The sequence below is a fragment of the Carassius auratus genome, chromosome 50, assembly GCF_003368295.1.
Source record: "Carassius auratus strain Wakin chromosome 50, ASM336829v1, whole genome shotgun sequence".
NCBI classification, from domain to species: Eukaryota; Metazoa; Chordata; class Actinopteri; order Cypriniformes; family Cyprinidae; genus Carassius; species Carassius auratus.
In genome coordinates, this window is record NC_039292.1 from 19487023 (window position 1) to 19510138 (window position 23116).

Here is a 23116-nt window from a genome sequence, read left to right on the forward strand (position 1 = left end):
TGTTTTCCTTCATTGTCCTGGTTTTATTGACAGACAATTACATTAGCTTCTGAGACTTAAAATGTTAAAAGTGGCTTAACGGTTAATATTTTTTTTTTTTTTTTCACCTGAAGTGAATATACTTAGATGAATGGCTTATTGTGATTATTTTTGCATAAAACCAAAATGTTGCGCTTTTGTGGAGCTGTCCGTGGTTCTGAATTGGTCCTGACTTTTTTGTTGAACAGCACTGCAACAACTTGTTCCTCCTTTTACTATGATGTATGTGTTTGAAAACAGGGTGCTTTGTATTTTCAAACTTTTTAAATGTGAGCTGATGATAGCGAATGAGTTATTGTAATGTGCATCATTTTAAATTAATTTAGGATGATTTTAAGATGTTTATTAGTCCAATAGTATAGTTATATAAAGCAATCCTTGCTGTAATCTAGGGGAATTTGATATTATAGAGCTGCATGTTGCTCATAGTAAAATCTAATTAAGTCTTTTAAAAATATCGGTGTAACTTTCTATGAAGCCCATATTAATATTACATTAAAAGGTTATTCTTAAGGAATTACAATGAATGCATAATGCATTATAAAAATAAAAAACATAATAACATGTTGTATCATCTCATACATAATCATAACCACAATTAAAATAAATTGTAATACTTACGCATCTGTGGTTATAACTTTTAAGAGAATGATTATTTAGAACACATAACTGATACCGTATTAAATCCACTTAATTTATAATGGATTATCTCATACCATGACATTATTTAAGATCTTACTACATCTTGTGAGAGGTTATGTGTCTTTAAGTATTTAAGAACGTTTTCTGTGAGGTTAATATTAATTTTGCTGTGAAATAGTTTACTTTCAAATGAAAAAAAACAGTGTTTTTTTCTTTTCTTTTCAATAGTTCCCTTAATGTATTGACCATAAGCTATTTTCCAACTATATGCCAACTAACTCTCATTCAGATTATTGGTAGATTTAGGTTAAGGTTAGGTTTGGTAGAATAAGTTGACTTATTTGGAATGTTGCTTATAGTCAGTTGTCTGTTGGGGAACCATCAAAATAAAGTGTTAGCAGATATTTAGCAGGCTTACTACTGATACTCAATTGACTGCTAGTTAAAAGTGAAGTGACATTCAGCCAAGTATGGTGACCCATACTCAGAATTTGTGCTCTGCATTTAACCCATCCGAAATGCACACACACAGAGCAGTGAACACACACACACACACACACACACACACACACACACACTGTGAGCACACACCCGGAGCAGTGGGCAGCCATTTATGCTGCGGTGCCCGGGGAGCAGTTGGGGGTTCGATGCCTTGCTCAAGGGCACCTTAGTCGTGGTATTGAAGGTGGAGAGAGAGCTGTTCATGCACTACCCCCACCCACAATTCCGTCCGGCCTGAGACTAGAACTCACAACCCTTAGATTGGAGTCCAACCCTCTAACCATTAGGCCACGACTTCCCATGCAGTTGTCTAAAGAGTACCATCAAAATAACCATACTAAGTTTACAATAAAAAATAGTTCAAAGCAACTGTGTTCACATTAATCTGATCTGATGTCTGATTTTCTCGCTGTTTTAGAAACAATTATTATTATTATTATTCATGAGTGTTAATTATTTATGATTATTATTATCTATGGCCACTTATACATAATAAGACCACGTAATAAAGCATTTAGGATGTTTTAATGAAAACTTTGTACTTGTAATTTTACAGTAAAAATACTAATAAGATGTATCTAAGTTATTGTGCAGATCTTAAAGGCAAGATATGACACTTGCAATGCATTATAACTATGGGAAATATAATTCATCGAGTTTATGTGCAACATATTCATTGTATGTTATAAATAATTATACTCTTAACATCTATAACCACAAATAAGTATTATAATACACTAAAATTGTCGTTATGATTATTTATGAATGATACAACATATTATATAAATGTATGTATTATTCATTCATTATAATGCCTTAAGAATAGGCTTATGATATATTATAAATACGGGCTTCGTAGGTGTTTCCAACATATATCTTAATATGAAAAATGTATAGAGAATATGCAAATGCAAATTAGTTCGTGTTTTGATGACGAAAATGTCCCCATATCCTCTCATATATTGGACACACCAATAATAATAATAATAATAATAATAATAATAATAATAATAATAATAATAATAATAATAATAATAATAATATTAATAATAAATAAAATAATGTATTAAATTATCAGTTTAAACATTACAAATAACTGCAATTTTTATATGATGAACTGTTGGTGGAATTATGGTTTTTGCTGGATATTAATTCATTTATCCGCGTGGTGTCACTATAGCCCGTTGAATTTCGAGCTGTCTCCAGTGTCTGGAAGCCCCTCCCGGTTTAAGTTGGGAGGAGTTTTCACACGGCTTTGTTTCAGACAGACTGGACGTTTAACAGAGTGTACGAAGGACTCCTGTTTTCTCTTCGCTAAAATGGAATATCGTCTAATATTTCTTTATTCGCATTGATGAACTTGGAATACGGTATTTTATTTCGTGGACACTGCACGGGATTCACTGGATGTAATGATGTTTGCGCCGTACAGAAGGAAATCTATTGTGGCCTGTATCGTGCTCGTTGTTTTAGAGTGTTGTTGGGACGCGGTATCAGGGCAGCTCTCTTATTCTGTATCAGAGGAGGTGAATCTGGGAACATCAGTGGGAAATATCGCTAAGGATCTCAACCTTAATGTTCAGGAACTGGAGTCGCGCATGTTTCAGATTGTCACGGGATCCAAGAAAAAATATTTCGAGGTAAATCTAAAAACTGGGTTTCTTTATGTGAGTGAAAGAATAGACAGAGAGGAGCTTTGTGCCAAAGCACCAAAATGTACAGTCAATGCAGAAGCGGTTATCAACAATCCACTGAAGCTTTATCAGATAGAAATTAATATTGTGGATGTAAATGACAATGCCCCAACTTTTAGTGACAAAACTCAGTATTTAGACATCGCAGAGAACACTTCACCAGGCGTAAAATTCCCTCTTTCTTATGCGTCTGATGCGGATGTAGGAAAAAATGCAGTGAACACATATAAACTAAGCCAAAATGAATATTTTTCTTTAGCTGTGCACAAAGGAGGAGAGCAGAGTGTCTCTGCCGAGCTAGTTCTACAAAAATCGCTAGATCGAGAGAAACAGCCTGTGATCACGCTCACACTGACCGCTGCAGATGGAGGAAATCCACCGAGATCAGGCACATCTCAAATAATTATTAAAGTTTTAGATAATAATGATAATGCCCCTGAGTTCAGTCGCCCTTTATATAAAGCTAGTCTTGTTGAAAACTTGCCAATTGGTACCACTGTGATCATTTTAAACGCAACAGACAAAGACGAGGGTACCAATAGTGAGATGGTTTACTCACTTAGAAAAACAGATCAAGATCACATTTTAGACATTTTTGAAATTGAGCCGAATACTGGTGCCATCACAGTTAAAGGCAATATAGATTTCGAGGAGAACAATGCATTTGAGATCCGCGCACAGGCCAGTGACAAAGGACAGCCTCCGATGTCCACTCACTGCAAAGTCCTGGTGGAGGTGATGGATATTAACGACAACGAGCCAGAGATAATCGTGACGTCACTCCTCAGCACAGTGAAAGAAGACTCCAGTATTGGCACTGCTGTCGCTCTCGTGTCAGTGATTGACAGGGACGGTGGCAAAAACGGTGTAGTTAATTGTGTTGTGTCTAACAAGGTGCCTTTTAGACTTGAGACGAATTACAAAAATTCTTATTCTCTAGTGGTAGATAAACCTTTGGACAGAGAGCGCGCATCTGAGTATAACGTGACTATCACAGCTACAGATGAAGGGACTCCGCCTCTCTCTAGCACCAGTGTCATTACTATACACGTTTCTGATGTGAATGACAACGCGCCGCGCTTTCCAGAGCCCATCATTAATGTTTATGTGAAAGAGAACAGTCAGATTGGAGCTGTTATTCATACAGTATCTGCTTTTGATCCTGATGTAGGTGATAATGCCCGAATAACATATTCTTTACTAGAAAGCTCGAAAAGGGGTCCAGTAACATCCATGATTAACATAAACTCTGATAGTGGAGATATACACAGTTTACAGTCGTTTAACTATGAAGAGACAAAAACGTTTGAGTTTAAAGTTCAGGCCACAGACTCTGGTGTTCCTCCGCTCAGCAGTAACGTGACTGTAAATGTTTTTATCCTGGATGAGAATGACAACAGTCCCGGGATTCTCGCGCCCTATTCCGAGCTCGGTTCCGTTAACACGGAGAACGTTCCCTATTCTGCTGATGCGGGCTACTTTGTGGCCAAGATCAGGGCTGTAGATGCAGATTCTGGTTACAATGCGCTGCTGTCTTACCACATCTCTGAACCCAAAGGAAACAATCTGTTCCGAGTCGGAACCAGCAGCGGGGAGATCAGGACTAAGAGGAGAATGAGTGACAATGACCTGAAAACTCACCCGCTGGTCATTTTGGTTTGTGATAACGGAGAGCCCTCACTGTCAGCGACTGTGTCTATCGATGTTGTGGTTGTTGAAAGCGCAGGTGACGTCAAGACCACATTCAGACATGCGCCGATAAAGGAGGAGAGTTTCTCGGATTTAAATCTGTATTTGCTGATCGCCATTGTGTGCGTGTCCGTCATCTTTTTACTGAGTCTCATCGGTTTGATGGCTGTAAAATGCCACAGGACAGACAGAAGTTTGGGCAGGTACAGCACCCCGATGATCACCACTCATCCTGACGGGAGCTGGTCCTACTCCAAATCTGCTCAGCAGTATGACGTGTGTTTTAGCTCGGACACACTAAAGAGTGACGTAGTGGTTTTTCCTGCGCCATTTCCGCCTGCAGATGCAGAACTGATTAGTATTAATGGAGGAGACACTTTTACCAGAACACAAACACTTCCTAACAAAGAAAAGGTAAGAGATTAAAGTATTTCCACTGCGCTTCTTTGTTTTCGTTTTGTAAAATTTGTGTTTTCCTTCATTGTCCTGGTTTTATTGACAGACAGTTACATTAGTTTCTGAGACTTAAAATGTTAAAAGTGGCTTAACGGTTAATAGTTTTTTTTTTTTTTTTTTTTTTTTTTCACCTGAAGTGAATATACTTAGAGGAATGGCTTATTGTGATTATTTTTGCATAAAACCAAAATGTTGCGTTTTTGTGGAGCTGTCCGTGGTTCTGAATTGGTCCTGACTTTTTTGTTGAACAGCACTGCAACAACTTGTTCCTCCTTTTACTATGATGTATGTGTTTGAAAACAGGCTGCTTTGTATTTTCAAACTTTTTAAATGTGAGCTGATGATAGCGAATGAGTTATTGTAATGTGCATCGTTTTAAATTAATTTAGGATGATTTTAATATGTTTATTAGTCGAATAGTATAGTTATATAAAGTAATCCTTGCTGTAATCTAGGGGAATTTGATATTATAGAGCTGCATGTTGCTCATAGTAAAATCTAATTAAGTCTTTTAAAAATATCGGTGTAACTTTCTATGAAGCCCATATTAATATTACATTAAAAGGTTATTCTTAAGGAATTACAATGAATGCATAATGCATTATAAAAATAAAAAAACATAATAACATGTTGTATCATCTCATACATAATCATAACCACAATTAAAATAAATTGTAATACTTACGCATCTGTGGTTATAACTTTTAAGAGAATGATTATTTAGAACACATAACTGATACCGTATTAAATCCACTTAATTTATAATGGATTATCTCATACCATGACATTATTTAAGATCTTACTACATCTTGTGAGAGGTAATGTGTCTTTAAGTATTTTAGAACGTTTCCTGTGATGTTAATATTAATTTTGCTGTGAAATAGTTTACTTTCAAATGAAAAAAAAAACAGTGTTTTTTTCTTTTCTTTTAATAGTTCCCTTAATGTATTGACCATAAGCTATTTTCCAACTATATGCCAACTAACTCTCATTCAGATTATTGGTAGATTTAGGTTAAGGTTAGGTTTGGTAGAATAAGTTGACTTATTTGCAATTTTGCTTATAGTCAGTTGATTGTCTGTTGGGGAACCATCAAAATAAAGTGTTAGCAGATATTTAGCCGGCTTACTACTGATACTCAATTGACTGCTAGTTGACATGCAGTTGTCTAAAAGTACCATCAAAATAACCATACCAAGTTTACAATAAAAAATAGTTCAAAGGAACTGTGTTCACATTAATCTGATCTGATGTCTGATTTTCTCGCTGTTTTAGAAACAATTATTATTATTATTATTCATGAGTGTTAATTTATGATTATTATTATCTATGGCCACTTATACATAATAAGACCACGTAATAAAGCATTTTGGATGTTTTAATGAAAACGTTATACTTGTCGTTTTACAGTAAAAATACTAATAAGATGTATCTAAGTTATTGTGCAGATCTTAAAGGCAAGATATGACACTTGCAATGCATTATAACTATGGGAAATATAATTCATCGTGTTTATGTGCAACATATTCATTGTATGTTATAAATAATTATACTCTTAACATGTATAACCACAAATAAGTATTATAATACACTAAAACTGTCCTTATGATTATTTATGAATGATACAACATATTATATAAATGTATGTATTATTCATTCATTATAATGCCTTAAGAATAGGCTTATGATATATTATAAATACGGGCTTCGTAGGTGTTTCCAACATATATCTTAATATGAAAAATGTATAGAGAATATGCAAATGCAAACTAGTTCGTGTTTTGATGACGAAAATGTCCCCATATCCTCTCATATATTGGACACACCAATAATAATAATAATAATAATAATAATAATAATAATAATAATAATAATAATAATAATAATAATAATATTAATATTAATAATAAATAAAATAATGTATTAAATTATCAGTTTAAACATTACAAATAACTGCAATTTTTATATGATGAACTGTTTGTGGTATTATGGTTTTTGCTGGATATTAATTCATTAATCCGCGAGGTGTCACTATAGCCCGTTGAATTTCCAGCTGTCTCCGGTGTCTGGAAGCCCCTCCCGGTTTAAGTTGGGAGGAGATTTCACACGGCTTTGTTTCAGACAGACTGGACGTTTAAGAGAGTGTACGAAGGACTCCTGTTTTCTCTTTGCTAAAATGGAATATCGTCTAATATTTCTTTATTCGCATTGATGAACTTGGAATACGGTCTTTTATTTCGTGGACACTGCACGGGATTCACTGGATGTAATGATGTTTGCGCCGTACAGAAGGAAATCTATTGTGGCCTGTATCGTGCTCGTTGTTTTAGAGTGTTGTTGGGACGCGGTATCAGGGCAGCTCTCTTATTCTGTATCAGAGGAGGTGAATCTGGGAACATCAGTGGGAAATATCGCTAAGGATCTCAACCTTAATGTTCAGGAACTGGAGTCGCGCATGTTTCAGATTGTCACGGGATCCAAGAAAAAATATTTCGAGGTAAATCTAAAAACTGGGTTTCTTTATGTGAGTGAAAGAATAGACAGAGAGGAGCTTTGTGCTAAAGCACCAACATGTACAGTCAATGCAGAAGCGGTTATCAACAATCCACTGAAGCTTTATCAGATAGAAATTAATATTGTGGATGTAAATGACAATTCTCCTTCTTTCAGCGAGAAATCACAAACGCTAGAAATAGCTGAGACCACTTTGCCTGGTGTTAGATTTCCTCTCCATCACGCTACAGACGCAGATGTTGGGAAAAATTCAATAAATACTTACAAGCTTAGCGCAAACGACTATTTTTCTTTAGCTGTGCACAAAGGAGGAGAGCAGAGTGTGTCTGCTGAATTAGTGTTGCAGAAAGCTTTAGATCGAGAGAAACAGCCAGTGATCACGCTCACATTGATCGCTGTAGACGGAGGAACCCCATCTAAAACAGGCACATCTCTTATAATTATCAAAGTTTTAGATATTAATGATAATGCTCCTGCTTTCAGTAAGCCCTTGTATAAAACAACCGTCTTTGAAAATGTGGCTATTGGAACGACAATTGTGGTGTTAAATGCGACAGACTTCGATGAAGGTATTAACAGTGATATTATTTATTCTATAATTAAAAGAGATCAGAATAAAATCCTGCAGATTTTTGAAATTGAGCCGAATACTGGTGCCATCACAGTTAAAGGCAATATAGATTTCGAGGAGAACAATGCATTTGAGATCCGCGCACAGGCCAGTGACAAAGGACAGCCTCCGATGTCCACTCACTGCAAAGTCCTGGTGGAGGTGATGGATATTAACGACAACGAGCCAGAGATAATCGTGACGTCACTCCTCAGCACAGTGAAAGAAGACTCCAGTATTGGCACTGCTGTCGCTCTCGTGTCAGTGATTGACAGGGACGGTGGCAAAAACGGTGTAGTTAATTGTGTTGTGTCTAACAAGGTGCCTTTTAGACTTGAGACGAATTACAAAAATTCTTATTCTCTAGTGGTAGATAAACCTTTGGACAGAGAGCGCGCATCTGAGTATAACGTGACTATCACAGCTACAGATGAAGGGACTCCGCCTCTCTCTAGCACCAGTGTCATTACTATACACGTTTCTGATGTGAATGACAACGCGCCGCGCTTTCCAGAGCCCATCATTAATGTTTATGTGAAAGAGAACAGTCAGATTGGAGCTGTTATTCATACAGTATCTGCTTTTGATCCTGATGTAGGTGATAATGCCCGAATAACATATTCTTTACTAGAAAGCTCGAAAAGGGGTCCAGTAACATCCATGATTAACATAAACTCTGATAGTGGAGATATACACAGTTTACAGTCGTTTAACTATGAAGAGACAAAAACGTTTGAGTTTAAAGTTCAGGCCACAGACTCTGGTGTTCCTCCGCTCAGCAGTAACGTGACTGTAAATGTTTTTATCCTGGATGAGAATGACAACAGTCCCGGGATTCTCGCGCCCTATTCCGAGCTCGGTTCCGTTAACACGGAGAACGTTCCCTATTCTGCTGATGCGGGCTACTTTGTGGCCAAGATCAGGGCTGTAGATGCAGATTCTGGTTACAATGCGCTGCTGTCTTACCACATCTCTGAACCCAAAGGAAACAATCTGTTCCGAGTCGGAACCAGCAGCGGGGAGATCAGGACTAAGAGGAGAATGAGTGACAATGACCTGAAAACTCACCCGCTGGTCATTTTGGTTTGTGATCACGGAGAGCCCTCACTGTCAGCGACTGTGTCTATCGATGTTGTGGTTGTTGAAAGCACAGGTGACGTCAAGACCACATTCAGACATGCGCCGATAAAGGAGGAGAGTTTCTCGGATTTAAATCTGTATTTGCTGATCGCCATTGTGTGCGTGTCCGTCATCTTTTTACTGAGTCTCATCGGTTTGATGGCTGTAAAATGCCACAGGACAGACAGGAGTTTGGGCAGGTACAGCACTCCGATGATCACCACTCATCCTGACGGGAGCTGGTCCTACTCCAAATCTGCTCAGCAGTATGACGTGTGTTTTAGCTCGGACACACTGAAGAGTGACGTAGTGGTTTTCCCTGCGCCATTTCCGCCTGCAGATGCAGAGCTGATCAGTATTAATGGAGGAGACACTTTTACCAGAACACAAACACTTCCTAATAAAGAAAAGGTAAGAGATTAAAGTATTTCCACTGCGCTTCTTTGTTTTCGTTTTGTAAAATTTGTGTTTTCCTTCATTGTCCTGGTTTTATTGACAGACAGTTACATTAGTTTCTGAGACTTAAAATGTTAAAAGTGGCTTAATGGTTAATAGTTTTTTTTTTTCAGCTGAAGTGAGTAGACTTGATTTAATAAAATCTAAATTTTGCGCTTTTGTGGAGCTGTCCGTGGTTCTGAATTGGTCCTGACTTTTTTGATGAACATCACTGCAACTACTTGTTCCTCCTTTTACTATTATGTATGTGTTTTCAATCTTTTTAAATGTGAGCTGATGTTAGCGATGCTGTAAGAATGAGTTATTGTAATGTGCATCTTTTTAAATTAATTTAGGATGATTTTAATATGTTTATTAGTCTAATAGTATAGTTATATAAAGTAATCCTTGCTGTAATCTAGTGGAATTTGATATTATAAAACTATATGTTGCTCTAGTGAAATCTAATTAAGTATTTTTAAAATATCGGTGTAACTTTCTATGAAGCCCATATTAATATTACATTAAAAGGGCATTCTTAAGGAATTACAATGAATGCATAATGCAATATAAAAATAAAAAACCTTATAACATGTTGTATCATCTCATACATAATCATGACAACACTTAAAAAAACATTGCAATACTTACGCATCTGTGGTTATAACTTTTAAGAGAATGAATGATTATTTAGAACACATAACTGAAATCAACTTAATTTATAATGTATTATCTCATACTGTAACATTATTTAAGATCCTACATCTTGTGAGAGGTTATGTGTATTTAAGTATTTTAGAATGTTTCCTGTGAGGTTAATATTCATTTTGCTGTGAAATAGTTTAAGATCAGTTGTTGTACTTTCAAATAATAAAAAAAGCAGTGTTTTTTTTTTTTTTTTTTTTTTTTTTTTTTTTTTTAAATAGTTCCCTTAGTTTATTGACTATAAGATGATTTTACAACTACATGCCAACTAACTCTCATTTAGATTATTGGTAGATTTAGGTTAAGGTTAGGTTTGGTAGAATAAGTTGACTTATTTGCAATTTTGCTTATAGTCAGTTGATTGTCTGTTGGGGAACCATCAAAATAAAGTGTTAGCAGATATTTAGCCGGCTTACTACTGATACTCAATTGACTGCTAGTTGACATGCAGTTGTCTAAAGAGTACCATCAAAATAACCATACTAAGTTTACAATAAAAAAATAGTTCAAAGCAACTGTGTTCACATTAATCTGATCTGATGTCTGATTTTCTCGCTGTTTTAGAAACAATTATTATTATTATTATTATTATTATTATTATTATTATTATTATTATTATTATTATTATTATTATATTATTATTATTATTATTATTGTTGTTATTTATGAGTGGTAATTATTTATGATTATTATTATCTATGACCACTTATACATAATAAGACCACGTAATAAAGCATTTTGGATGTTTTCATGAAAACTTTGTTCTTGTCATTTTACAGTAAAAACACTAATATTCTGTATATAAGTTATTGTGCAGATCTTAAAGGCAAGATATGACACTTGTAATACATTATGACTATGGGAAAGATAATTTATTGTAATTTAAGTGGATGCAACATGTTCATTGTGTTATAAATAATTATACTCGTAACATCTATAACCACAAATAAGTATTATAAAACACTAAAACTGTCCTTATGATTATTTATGAATGATACAACATATTATATAAATGTATGTTTTATTCATTCATTATAATGCCTTAAGAATAGGCTTATGATATATTATAAATACGGGCTTCATAGGTGTTTCCAACATATCTCTTAATATGAAAAATGTATAGAGAATATGCAAATGCAAACTAGTTCGTGTTTTGATGACGAAAATGTCCCCATATCCTCTCATATATTGGACACACCAATAATAATAATAATAATAATAATAATAATAATAATAATAATAATAAATAAAATTAAATTATCAGTTTAAACAATACAAATAACTGCATTTTTTATATGATGATCTGTTTGTGGTATTATGGTTTTTGCTGGATATTAATTCATTTATCCGCGTGGTGTCACTATAGCCCGTTGAATTTCCAGCTGTCTCCGGTGTCTGGAAGCCCCTCCCGGTTTAAGTTGGGAGGAGTTTTCACACGGCTTTGTTTCAGACAGACTGGACGTTTAACAGAGTGTACGGGACTCCTGTTTTCTCTTTGCTAAAATGGAATATCGTCTAATATTTCTTTATTCGCACTGATGAACTTGGAATACGGTATTTTATTTCGTGGATACTGCAAGGGATTCACTGGATGTAATGATGTTTGCGCCGTACAGAAGGAAATCTATTGTGGCCTGTATCGTGCTCGTTGTTTTAGAGTGTTGTCGGGACGCGGTATCAGGGCAGCTCTCTTATTCTGTATCAGAGGAGGTGAATCTGGGAACATCAGTGGGAAATATCGCTAAGGATCTCAACCTTAATGTTCAGGAACTGGAGTCGCGCATGTTTCAGATTGTCACGGGATCCAAGAAAAAATATTTCGAGGTAAATCTAAAAACTGGATTTCTGTATGTGAGTGAAAGAATAGACAGAGAGGAGCTTTGTGCTAAAGCACCAAAATGTACAGTCAATGCAGAAGCGGTTATCAACAATCCACTGAAGCTTTATCAGATAGAAATTAATATTGTGGATGTAAATGACAATTCTCCATCTTTCAGCGAGAAATCACAAACGCTAGAAATAGCTGAGACCACTTTGCCTGGTGTTAGATTTCCTCTCCATCACGCTACAGACGCAGATGTTGGGAAAAATTCAATAAATACTTACAAGCTTAGCGCAAACGACTATTTTTCTTTAGCTGTGCACAAAGGAGGGGAACAGAGTGTGTCTGCTGAATTAGTGTTGCAGAAAGCTTTAGATCGAGAGAAACAGCCTGTGATCACGCTCACATTGATCGCTGTAGACGGAGGAACCCCATCTAAAACAGGCACATCTCTTATAATTATCAAAGTTTTAGATATTAATGATAATGCTCCTGCTTTCAGTAAGCCCTTGTATAAAACAACCGTCTTTGAAAATGTGGCTATTGGAACGACAATTGTGGTGTTAAATGCGACAGACTTTGATGAAGGTACTAACAGTGATATTATTTATTCAATAATTAAAAGAGATCAGAATAAAATCCTGCAGATTTTTGAAATTGAGCCGAATATTGGTGCCATCACAGTTAAAGGCAATATAGATTTTGAGGAGAACAATGCATTTGAGATCCGCGCACAGGCCAGTGACAAAGGACAGCCTCCGATGTCCACTCACTGCAAAGTCCTGGTGGAGGTGATGGATATTAACGACAACGAGCCAGAGATAATCGTGACGTCACTCCTCAGTACAGTGAAAGAAGACTCCAGTATTGGCACTGCTGTCGCTCTCGTGTCAGTGATTGACAGGGACGGTGGCAAAAACGGTGTAGTTAATTGTGTTGTGTCTAACAAGGTGCCTTTTAGACTTGAGACGAATTACAAAAATTCTTATTCTCTAGTGGTAGATAAACCTTTGGACAGAGAGCGCGCATCTGAGTATAACGTGACTATCACAGCTACAGATGAAGGGACTCCGCCTCTCTCTAGCACCAGTGTCATTACTATACACGTTTCTGATGTGAATGACAACGCGCCGCGCTTTCCAGAGCCCATCATTAATGTTTATGTGAAAGAGAACAGTCAGATTGGAGCTGTTATTCATACAGTATCTGCTTTTGATCCAGATGTAGGTGATAATGCCCGAATAACATATTCTTTAGTAGAAAGCTCGAAAAGCGGCCCGGTAACATCCATGATTAACATAAACTCTGATAGTGGAGATATACACAGTTTACAGTCGTTTAACTATGAGGAGATAAAAACGTTTGAGTTTAAAGTTCAGGCCACAGACTCTGGTGTTCCTCCGCTCAGCAGTAATGTGACTGTAAATGTTTTTATCCTGGATGAGAATGACAACAGTCCCGGGATTCTCGCGCCCTATTCCGAGCTCGGTTCCGTTAACACGGAGAACATTCCCTATTCTGCTGATGCGGGCTACTTTGTGGCCAAGATCAGGGCTGTAGATGCAGATTCTGGGTACAATGCGCTGCTGTCTTACCACATCTCTGAACCCAAAGGAAACAATCTGTTCCGAGTCGGAACCAGCAGCGGGGAGATCAGGACTAAGAGGAGAATGAGTGACAATGACCTGAAAACTCACCCGCTGGTCATTTTGGTTTGTGATAACGGAGAGCCCTCACTGTCAGCGACTGTGTCTATCGATGTTGTGGTTGTTGAAAGCGCAGGTGACGTCAAGACCACATTCAGACATGCGCCGATAAAGGAGGAGAGTTTCTCGGATTTAAATCTGTATTTGCTGATCGCCATTGTGTGCGTGTCCGTCATCTTTTTACTGAGTCTCATCAGTTTGATGGCTGTAAAATGCCACAAGACAGACAGGAGTTTGGGCAGGTACAGCACCCCGATGATCACCACTCATCCTGACGGGAGCTGGTCTTACTCCAAATCTGCTCAGCAGTTTGACGTGTGTTTTAGCTCGGACACACTGAAGAGTGACGTAGTGGTTTTCCCTGCGCCATTTCCGCCTGCAGATGCAGAACTGATCAGTATTAATGGAGGAGACACTTTTACCAGAACACAAACACTTCCTAGCAAAGAAAAGGTAAGGCTAGTTTTTTGAAGCGCATATATTTTTATTGAGTAAATATCAGATAAGTTTTTATTTCATTATTATTATTATTATTATTATTATTATTATTATTATTATTATTATTATTATTATTATTATTATTATTATTTCTTATATAATTAAGCATTTGCTCACGTTTAAGGTTATAGGCATAATGAAGTTTAGAACTTTTATTATTATTATTATTATTATTATTATTATTTCTAATGTCTTATTCTATTGTCTTTCTAATGTATTATTATTGTTTTTTATGCTATTATTCAACTTTTCATCAACAATATGTATTGCATTATGTTTCTATATGGGTATAATTCCAGTTTTGATCTATTGTATAGGCCTAACATGTTTTCACAATGTTTATTATTATTATTATTATTATTATTATTATTATTATTATTATTATTATTAATAATTTATTTATTTATTTATGAGTTTATAATATGACAATACAATACTTTACTGAATTTGTATTGTGCAAATTTGAATTATTGACAAGTGTAATTTAACAAAACTTGAATATTATGTGGCATTAATCATAGTTCTGATTTAGATTTTTTTGTTGATGTTGTTGAATATTAAACATTTGAGATTTAACTCAAAAATCAATACTGTCTACACTGAATGTGAAATTCCCAACAGCAAACTGTTTCCCCCTTATTCCTGTCATAGTCCAATCTCTTGCAACGGGCGCTTTGCCTCTTCAAGCTGTCGTGTCCGTATATATACACGGTGTTGTGCCGCGCAAAATCCAGTGTAGGAAATATCACTGATTATAATCAATGGGCTCTGCTGTCTTTTTTGCTCTCATTCGCGTCCTTTGTAGACATGGTGGCATGCTAATCACTTTCACACCAAGTGTACTTCACACTTTCACACCAAATAAAAAAAACAAAAACCAGAGTCTGTTTAGACAAATGTTTCACATGCTAAGAATGCTAACCTAGCATATAAGTATATAAACCATAATTTGATTCGAACACTCACCAGAAAACTACGAATTGGCCAAAATGCTTCCTTTGACTTTTCGGAGATCATCTCTTCCCTGTGGATTACCTCTGACCTACTTTCTCTAAGATCAGAATTTCTGCTTATTGGATTTTAGAATATTGAATTTAATTTTACAAATTTCCTCTTCATCTTGAAAACTTGAACGTTTTATATAAAAAAAGGATATTTGCAGAGTAAGATTTCAGAACAAACAATTAGGTTTTTGAAAATACATGTCTACAACTCTGCCATCAAAAATATTAAGTTGTGTTAAATAAAAAAAAATAATAATATTCAAGTTAAAAAAAATCAGATTCAGAACTATGTTAAATGCCACATCATCTCCAGTTTTGTTAAATGACACTTGTCAATGATTAAAATTTACACAATACGATTTAAATTTGTTTTGTCATATTTTACGCTCCATAGTTTATCTGGTGGCAATCAGTAACATCTTATTTTTATCAATATCTGATTAATTTTCTACGTTATCCTATTAAAATGATATTTGTAATTTTGAGATCAGAAAATGTTGGGTATTTTCAAGCATTGAGCATGTTTGTCCACATGGTGTCAGTGGCAACCCGTGTAAATTATTTTGTGTCTTTGTAAAGCTCCTCCTTTGTTTGGGCAGGGATCCTCGCCTCGTCAGAGGTCTTTGTTCGAGAGGACAGGGCTGCCTTAGAGTTGCTATGTCGGTGTCTTTGCGAAAGCAGTAAGCCTATGGAATATATGAATGATATATTTTTTGTTTAATCGACAGTTTTAATAACAAGAGGAAATATGGACCTAACGGATGATAGCTGGAGCTTTAAATGGATTATTGTTGTGTTTTTCTTTAATAACTGGAATAACGCAAACGGGCAGATCATGTATTCTGTGTCGGAAGAGGTGAACACAGGGACCACGGTAGGAAATTTAGCAAAGGATCTAAACTTGAATATACAAGACCTTGAGAGGAGAGGATTCCAGGTCGTCACAGGACCTAACAGAAGATATTTTGATCTAAATGCAAAGAATGGTATTCTCTTCGTTAGAGAAAGAATAGACCGAGAGGAGCTGTGCGGTCGGAGCTCTAAATGCGCATTAGAGTTGGAGGCCATTGTTAGTTCGCCGATGAACATATACAGATTTGAGGTAAATATTTTAGACGTTAACGACAATGCACCGACATTTCGCACCTCAAATTTGTATCTTAATATTTCTGAACAGACATTTCCAGGGCAGAGATTTACATTACCGAGTGCATTCGATCTCGATGTTGGAGTTAATTCAATAAAAAGCTATAAACTGACTCCTAATGAGCACTTTTCTTTGGATGTGCAAAGCGGAGGAGATCAGAGTGTATCTGCTGAATTAGTGCTGCAGAAAGCTTTAGACCGAGAGAAACAGTCGGTGGTCCAGCTCACACTGACCGCTGTCGACGGAGGAAAGCCTCCAAAATCTGGTACGACGCAGATCATAGTTAATGTAGTAGATGTGAATGATAATATTCCTGTGTTTGACAAGCCACTTTATAAAGCGAGGATACCAGAAAATTCGCCGCAAGGTGCTTCTGTGATCACAGTGAACGCGAAAGATGCAGACGAGGGGCTTAATGGTGAAGTAATTTACTCCTTTATAAATCATGATAATGATAACACTGTAAATGCTTTCTCTATCAATTCAATAACTGGTGAGATAACCATAAAGGGCCATATAGATTATGAAGAAACTGCTGCAATTGAAATTCGTGTTCAGGCCGAGGATAAAGGCCCAAATCCACGAGCATCCCATTGTAAGGTCTTAGTCGAAGTAATTGACGTAAATGATAACGTACCAGAAATAAGCGTAATGTCTTTGGCTAATGAAGTGAGAGAGGATTCGTCTCCAGGTACAATGGTGGGATTAATCACAGTAAAAGATGGCGACGCTGGCAAAAATGGTGTGGTGGTGAAGCTCAAAATAAAGGACGATGTGCAATTTAGATTAGAGAATACTTACAAAAACAGATATTCGTTAATGGTTAACGGTCCGCTGGACAGAGAGCGCGCGTCTGAGTATAACGTGACTATCACAGCTACAGATGAAGGGACTCCGCCTCTCTCTAGCACCAGTGTCATTACTATACACGTTTCTGATGTGAATGACAACGCGCCGCGCTTTCCAGAGCCCATCATTAATGTTTATGTGAAAGAGAACAGTCAGATTGGAGCTGTTATTCATACAGTATCTGCTTTTGATCCTGATGTAGGTGATAATGCCCGAATAACATATTCTTTAGTAGAAAGCTCGAAAAGCGGTCCGGTAACATCCATGATCAACATAAACTCTGATAGTGGAGAAATACACAGTTTACAGTCGTTTAACTATGAAGAGATAAAAACGTTTGAGTTTAAAGTTCAGGCCACAGACTCTGGTGTTCCTCCGCTCAGCAGTAACGTGACTGTAAATGTTTTTATCCTGGATGAGAATGACAACAGTCCCGGGATTCTCGCGCCCTATTCCGAGCTCGGTTCCGTTAACACGGAGAATGTTCCCTATTCTGCTGATGCGGGCTACTTTGTGGCCAAGATCAGGGCTGTAGATTCAGATTCTGGTTACAATGCGCTGCTGTCTTACCACATCTCTGAACCCAAAGGAAACAATCTGTTCCGAGTCGGAACCAGCAGCGGGGAGATCAGGACTAAGAGGAGAATGAGTGACAATGACCTGAAAACTCACCCGCTGGTCATTTTGGTTTGTGATAACGGAGAGCCCTCACTGTCAGCGACTGTGTCTATCGATGTTGTGGTTGTTGAAAGCGCAGGTGACGTCAAGACCACATTCAGACATGCGCCGATAAAGGAGGAGAGTTTCTCGGATTTAAATCTGTATTTGCTGATCGCCATTGTGTGCGTGTCCGTCATCTTTTTACTGAGTCTCATCAGTTTGATGGCTGTAAAATGCCACAGGACAGACAGGAGTTTGGGCAGGTACAGCACCCCGATGATCACCACTCATCCTGACGGGAGCTGGTCTTACTCCAAATCTGCTCAGCAGTATGACGTGTGTTTTAGCTCGGACACACTGAAGAGTGACGTAGTGGTTTTCCCTGCGCAATTTCCGCCTGCAGATGCAGAACTGATCAGTATTAATGGAGGAGACACTTTTACCAGAACACAAACACTTCCTAATAAAGAAAAGGTAAGAGAGCAAACACGTTATTCTGTTTGCTGTGTTTTAGAGCTGCCTTTTTATTTTCTTGCATTATTCTTGCTGTATATGGATTACACACACGTGTGTGTGTGTGTTTGTGAAAAGTGGGGACATCCCATAGACGTTATGGTTTTTATACTGTACAAACTATATATTCTTTCGCCCTACCCTACACCTAACCCTAACCCTCACAGGAAACTTTGTGCATTCTCAAAAAAAAAAAAAAAAAAAAATGGGGACATGGGTTGTGTACTCATACGTCACACTCTCCTTTTTTATACCTGTGTTATACCCAATGCCCCCACATATATGTATAACGTGTGTTTTTGTGTGTCAAACTGAGGGAAATGTACTTATGTAACCATTATTTTTATATCATTTAAATGTTTCTGTTGCTCAAAAGCTTAAAATGTTTTTATTATTATTATTATTATTATTATTATTATTATTATTATTACTATTATCGTCTTTTCCACTAACGCATTCTGTCCGTGTTGCTGAAAACGTTAAAGCAAAAATACTATTGACCTATTGTTGGCAATTAGTAGGCTTATTTGCTATTTGATTCTCATTTGCATTCACAATATGATCTAAATATTTTAATTTGCATGTGACCTCTGCCCAGTCTCCTCCTAAATAATTTGTGCTGTCCATGGTGCTGATAGCGTTGACCATAAATGACATCATGATCATGCATTTCACACCGTTGGCTTGATTTATTTGACCCTTTCCAATGTTGCTTTTGTTTAAAAATTTCGTTTTGCTGTTTTTAATTGTAGCATGTCAAGAACATGAGCGTTTGTGTTTATGGACTTTTTAAAACTCACTTCACGCTGATTAAGCCATGAATAAATATAATGTTAGTAATGAAATATAGATTATCAATTTTAAATCATTTTATTTTAAAATAATTGTATTAATTAATTTATAATGAAGTCGTGCGATTTCATTAGTTTGTCCAGAGACATTTTTGCTGATGTTCAGCAAAATGGAGACAGACTTTGTCCAATTCACTTCAAACATATTTACCCTCTCAATATTTCATTGTAATTTCCATACTACCTAGGTATAACCACAAGGTGTCATCAGCGACCTGAGTAAAACTATCTATTTTCTTTCTCTTTCTCTCTCTCTCTCTCTTTGCGAGACTCCTCCCCGTTTTGGGGGCAGGACGTTTGAGCTTCAGAGGTCTTTGTTCGTGACAAGCCACAATATAGATTTTCTGGATCGCAGTGCAGAACAGTTATTTATTTTACTACAGCGGTTTGTGGATGTTTTAATGTTTTTAGTTTTTCTGTGGATGTGCTGCTGACTGATCATGGCGAATTCACTAAAGGAACGAAATATATTGTGGATATATATGACTCTATTTTCTTTTCTTTCGAGGATATCTTCCGGGCAGATTGTGTATTCTGTGTTGGAGGAGGCCAGTCTGGGGACTACAGTAGGCAATATAGTAAAAGATTTAAACCTTAATTTGCAAGAACTGGAAAACCGTGGATTTCAGATCGCTTCTGGACCCAACAAGAGGTATTTCGATGTAAATATGAAATCAGGAATACTTCAAATTAAAGACAAAGTAGACCGAGAGGAGCTATGTGATCGTAGCTTAAAATGTTCCTTAGAATTGGAGGCCATTATTAATTCGCCATTGAACATGTACCGATTTGAAGTAAATGTATTGGATATAAACGACAATTCTCCAACATTTCACTCTTCATCGTTACAATTAAATGTATCTGAAGCGGCATTTATAGGGGAAAGGTATGCATTACCAAACGCTTTTGACGCGGATGTGGGCAGTAATTCGGTAAAGAGCTACAAACTCAGTCCAAATGAACACTTTTCTATTGATGTTCAAAGCGAAGGGGAACAGAGTGTGTCTGCTGAATTAGTGCTGCAGAAAGCTTTAGACCGAGAAAAACAGCCGGTGATCCAGCTCACACTGACCGCTGTAGACGGAGGAAAACCTCCGAGATCAGGTGCAATAAGTATAATTGTTAATATCATAGATGCAAACGACAATATTCCTGTCTTTACAAAGTCTCTTTACAAAACACGAATTCCAGAAAATGCTCCCATTGGAACTTCCGTTATCACAGTACACGCGAGTGACGCGGACGATGGACTAAATGGAGAGATTGTATATTCACTCACTAAACACGCCAATGATAAAAATATCAAGTCATTCGCAATCGATCAAGTTTCTGGTGAAATAACAGTTCATGGTAAATTAGACCACGAATCAAATAATGCTTTTGAAATACGCGTGCAAGCGAGAGATAGAGGTCCGCTTCCAAGAGCAGCTCATTGTAAAGTACTGGTCGAAATAATGGACATTAACGACAATGTTCCTGAAATATCTGTAACGTCTCTTGTTAATGTTGTGAAGGAGGATTCACAAAAAGGGACAATGGTTGGTCTGATTACGGTAAAAGATGATGATTCTGGCGAAAATGGATCTGTAAAATTGAAAATAGTCGATTCTCTTCCGTTTGTATTACAGAACACTTATAAGAATAAATATTCTATGGTTGTTAACGGGCCTTTAGACAGAGAGCGCGCATCTGAGTATAACGTGACTATCACAGCTACAGATGAAGGGACTCCGCCTCTCTCTAGCACCAGTGTCATTACTATACACGTTTCTGATGTGAATGACAACGCGCCGCGCTTTCCAGAGCCCATCATTAATGTTTATGTGAAAGAGAACAGTCAGATTGGAGCTGTTATTCATACAGTATCTGCTTTTGATCCTGATGTAGGTGATAATGCCCGAATAACATATTCTTTACTAGAAAGCTCTAAAAGCGGTCCGGTAACATCCATGATCAACATAAACTCTGATAGTGGAGATATACACAGTTTACAGTCGTTTAATTATGAAGAGATAAAAACGTTTGAGTTTAAAGTTCAAGCCACAGACTCTGGTGTTCCTCCGCTCAGCAGTAATGTGACTGTAAATGTTTTTATCCTGGATGAGAATGACAACAGTCCCGGGATTCTCGCGCCCTATTCCGAGCTCGGTTCCGTTAACACGGAGAACGTTCCCTATTCTGCTGATGCGGGCTACTTTGTGGCCAAGATCAGGGCTGTAGATGCAGATTCTGGTTACAATGCGCTGCTGTCTTACCACATCTCTGAACCCAAAGGAAACAATCTGTTCCGAGTCGGAACCAGCAGCGGGGAGATCAGGACTAAGAGGAGAATGAGTGACAATGACCTGAAAACTCACCCGCTGGTCATTTTGGTTTGTGATAACGGAGAGCCTTCACTGTCAGCGACTGTGTCTATCGATGTTGTGGTTGTTGAAAGCGCAGGTGACGTCAAGACCACATTCAGACATGCGCCGATAAAGGAGGAGAGTTTCTCGGATTTAAATCTGTATTTGCTGATCGCCATTGTGTGCGTGTCCGTTATCTTTTTACTGAGTCTCATCAGTTTGATGGCTGTAAAATGCCACAGGACAGAAAGGAGTTTGGGCAGGTACAGCACCCCGATGATCACCACTCATCCTGACGGGAGCTGGTCTTACTCCAAATCTGCTCAGCAGTATGACGTCTGTTTTAGCTCGGATACACTGAAGAGTGACGTAGTGGTTTTCCCTGCGCAATTTCCGCCTGCAGATGCAGAACTGATCAGTATTAATGGAGGAGACACTTTTACCAGAACACAAACACTTCCTAATAAAGAAAAGGTAAGATCATTTTTATAAAAATTGAGGAAAACACATTATTCCCTTCGCTGTGGTTTAGAACTGATGCTTCTTTTCTTGAAATTTTAGTGCTGGTTATCATTTTTTTCATATCAAGATTGAGGGGAAGACATATTTTATTTATATTGAGCATATGTTTAGAATGTAGTTTTGGCGTGGTCGTCTATTGCGCTAAGGTCCTCTGTCCGTGGTGCTGAAAACGCAAACATGAAATCCGATGTTCTTTCATCCTAGATTGTCGTGCATAAATTTGAGCGAATTTAGCCTTTGTTTCGTTTGCGAGCTATATATCTAACTGCTGTCCTCTCTGTTGTCTTGGCTGTTTATTGTTTTGCTGTGATTACAAAATATTGTAATTATTCATTTAGAGTGCACATATAGATTAGTGTTTACTCTTACAGTAATATGTATTTGGACCTGTTTGTAGTACTGAAGACTTGGCGCTCAAACATCAAGATAGCAGATTTTGTCACATCCGATTATAAGACCTAACTTTTCTTGTCGTCAGAATCACATCATTTATTTGTTGCAATACAGAACAAATAATAATAATACAAAAAAAGAACAGTAGAGAGATCAGTATATTTGGTAAGTTTGGTATAGTATTTTTAATGAAACTTAATTTTCCCTGATTGTTATTGTATTTAAATGCAGTGTGAACTGACAAAACTTACAAACATAAAACAGTATGCAGTTTTGTTTTTTGTGAGTTTTCATTTTCCACTAATAACACTGTTCAACAATATAAGTCAATATTTTGAATTTATTCTATTGTGATTTTAAAGATATTGGGTCCCTTCTTACTGAATTATCTTTGCCTCAATT

General features: G+C 37.0%; 3 protein-coding genes across 17 annotated transcripts in view; all 3 read left to right on the top strand.

The window, feature by feature from the left end:
- The window catches only part of LOC113067284 (protocadherin alpha-C2-like), a 114392-nt gene that overhangs the window by 46673 nt on the left and 44603 nt on the right, over positions 1 to 23116 (top strand). The window contains exon 2 of one of the 15 annotated variants that reach the window (XM_026239673.1): positions 8189 to 9799. The exons of 12 other annotated variants lie outside the window; for them this stretch is intronic. In XM_026239673.1, coding sequence (XP_026095458.1) covers positions 8189 to 9687 — 1499 coding nt within the window. In that variant the 3' untranslated portion in view covers positions 9688 to 9799. Of the gene's footprint in view, positions 1 to 2365; positions 4980 to 8188; positions 9800 to 12292; positions 14386 to 23116 lie in introns of those variants that run through there. 2 more of the 15 variants (XM_026239656.1, XM_026239674.1) reach the window with 2 other exon arrangements.
- On the top strand, positions 16040 to 19673 carry LOC113066369 (protocadherin alpha-3-like). Its single transcript, XM_026238282.1, has 2 exons — positions 16040 to 18716; positions 19643 to 19673. The coding sequence occupies exons 1-2, from the start codon at positions 16183 to 16185 to the stop codon at positions 19671 to 19673; spliced, it is 2565 nt and encodes an 854-aa protein (XP_026094067.1). The 5' UTR covers positions 16040 to 16182.
- Positions 19609 to 22849, top strand: LOC113067290 (protocadherin alpha-8-like). Its single transcript, XM_026239680.1, has one exon. It carries the CDS (start codon positions 19895 to 19897, stop codon positions 22289 to 22291), a length of 2397 nt encoding a protein of 798 aa, XP_026095465.1. The 5' UTR covers positions 19609 to 19894; the 3' UTR covers positions 22292 to 22849.

Excerpts from the sequence above, each read along its gene's own strand:
- LOC113066369 (XM_026238282.1), top strand. The coding sequence starts at position 16,183 with ATGGACCTAACGGATGATAGCTGGAGCTTTAAATGGATTATTGTTGTG. Across the intron at positions 18,717-19,642 it reads GACGTTATGGTTTTTATACT|GTATAACCACAAGGTGTCAT; the intron begins GTACAAACTATA and ends CATACTACCTAG.
- LOC113067290 (XM_026239680.1), top strand. The coding sequence starts at position 19,895 with ATGGCGAATTCACTAAAGGAACGAAATATATTGTGGATATATATGACT.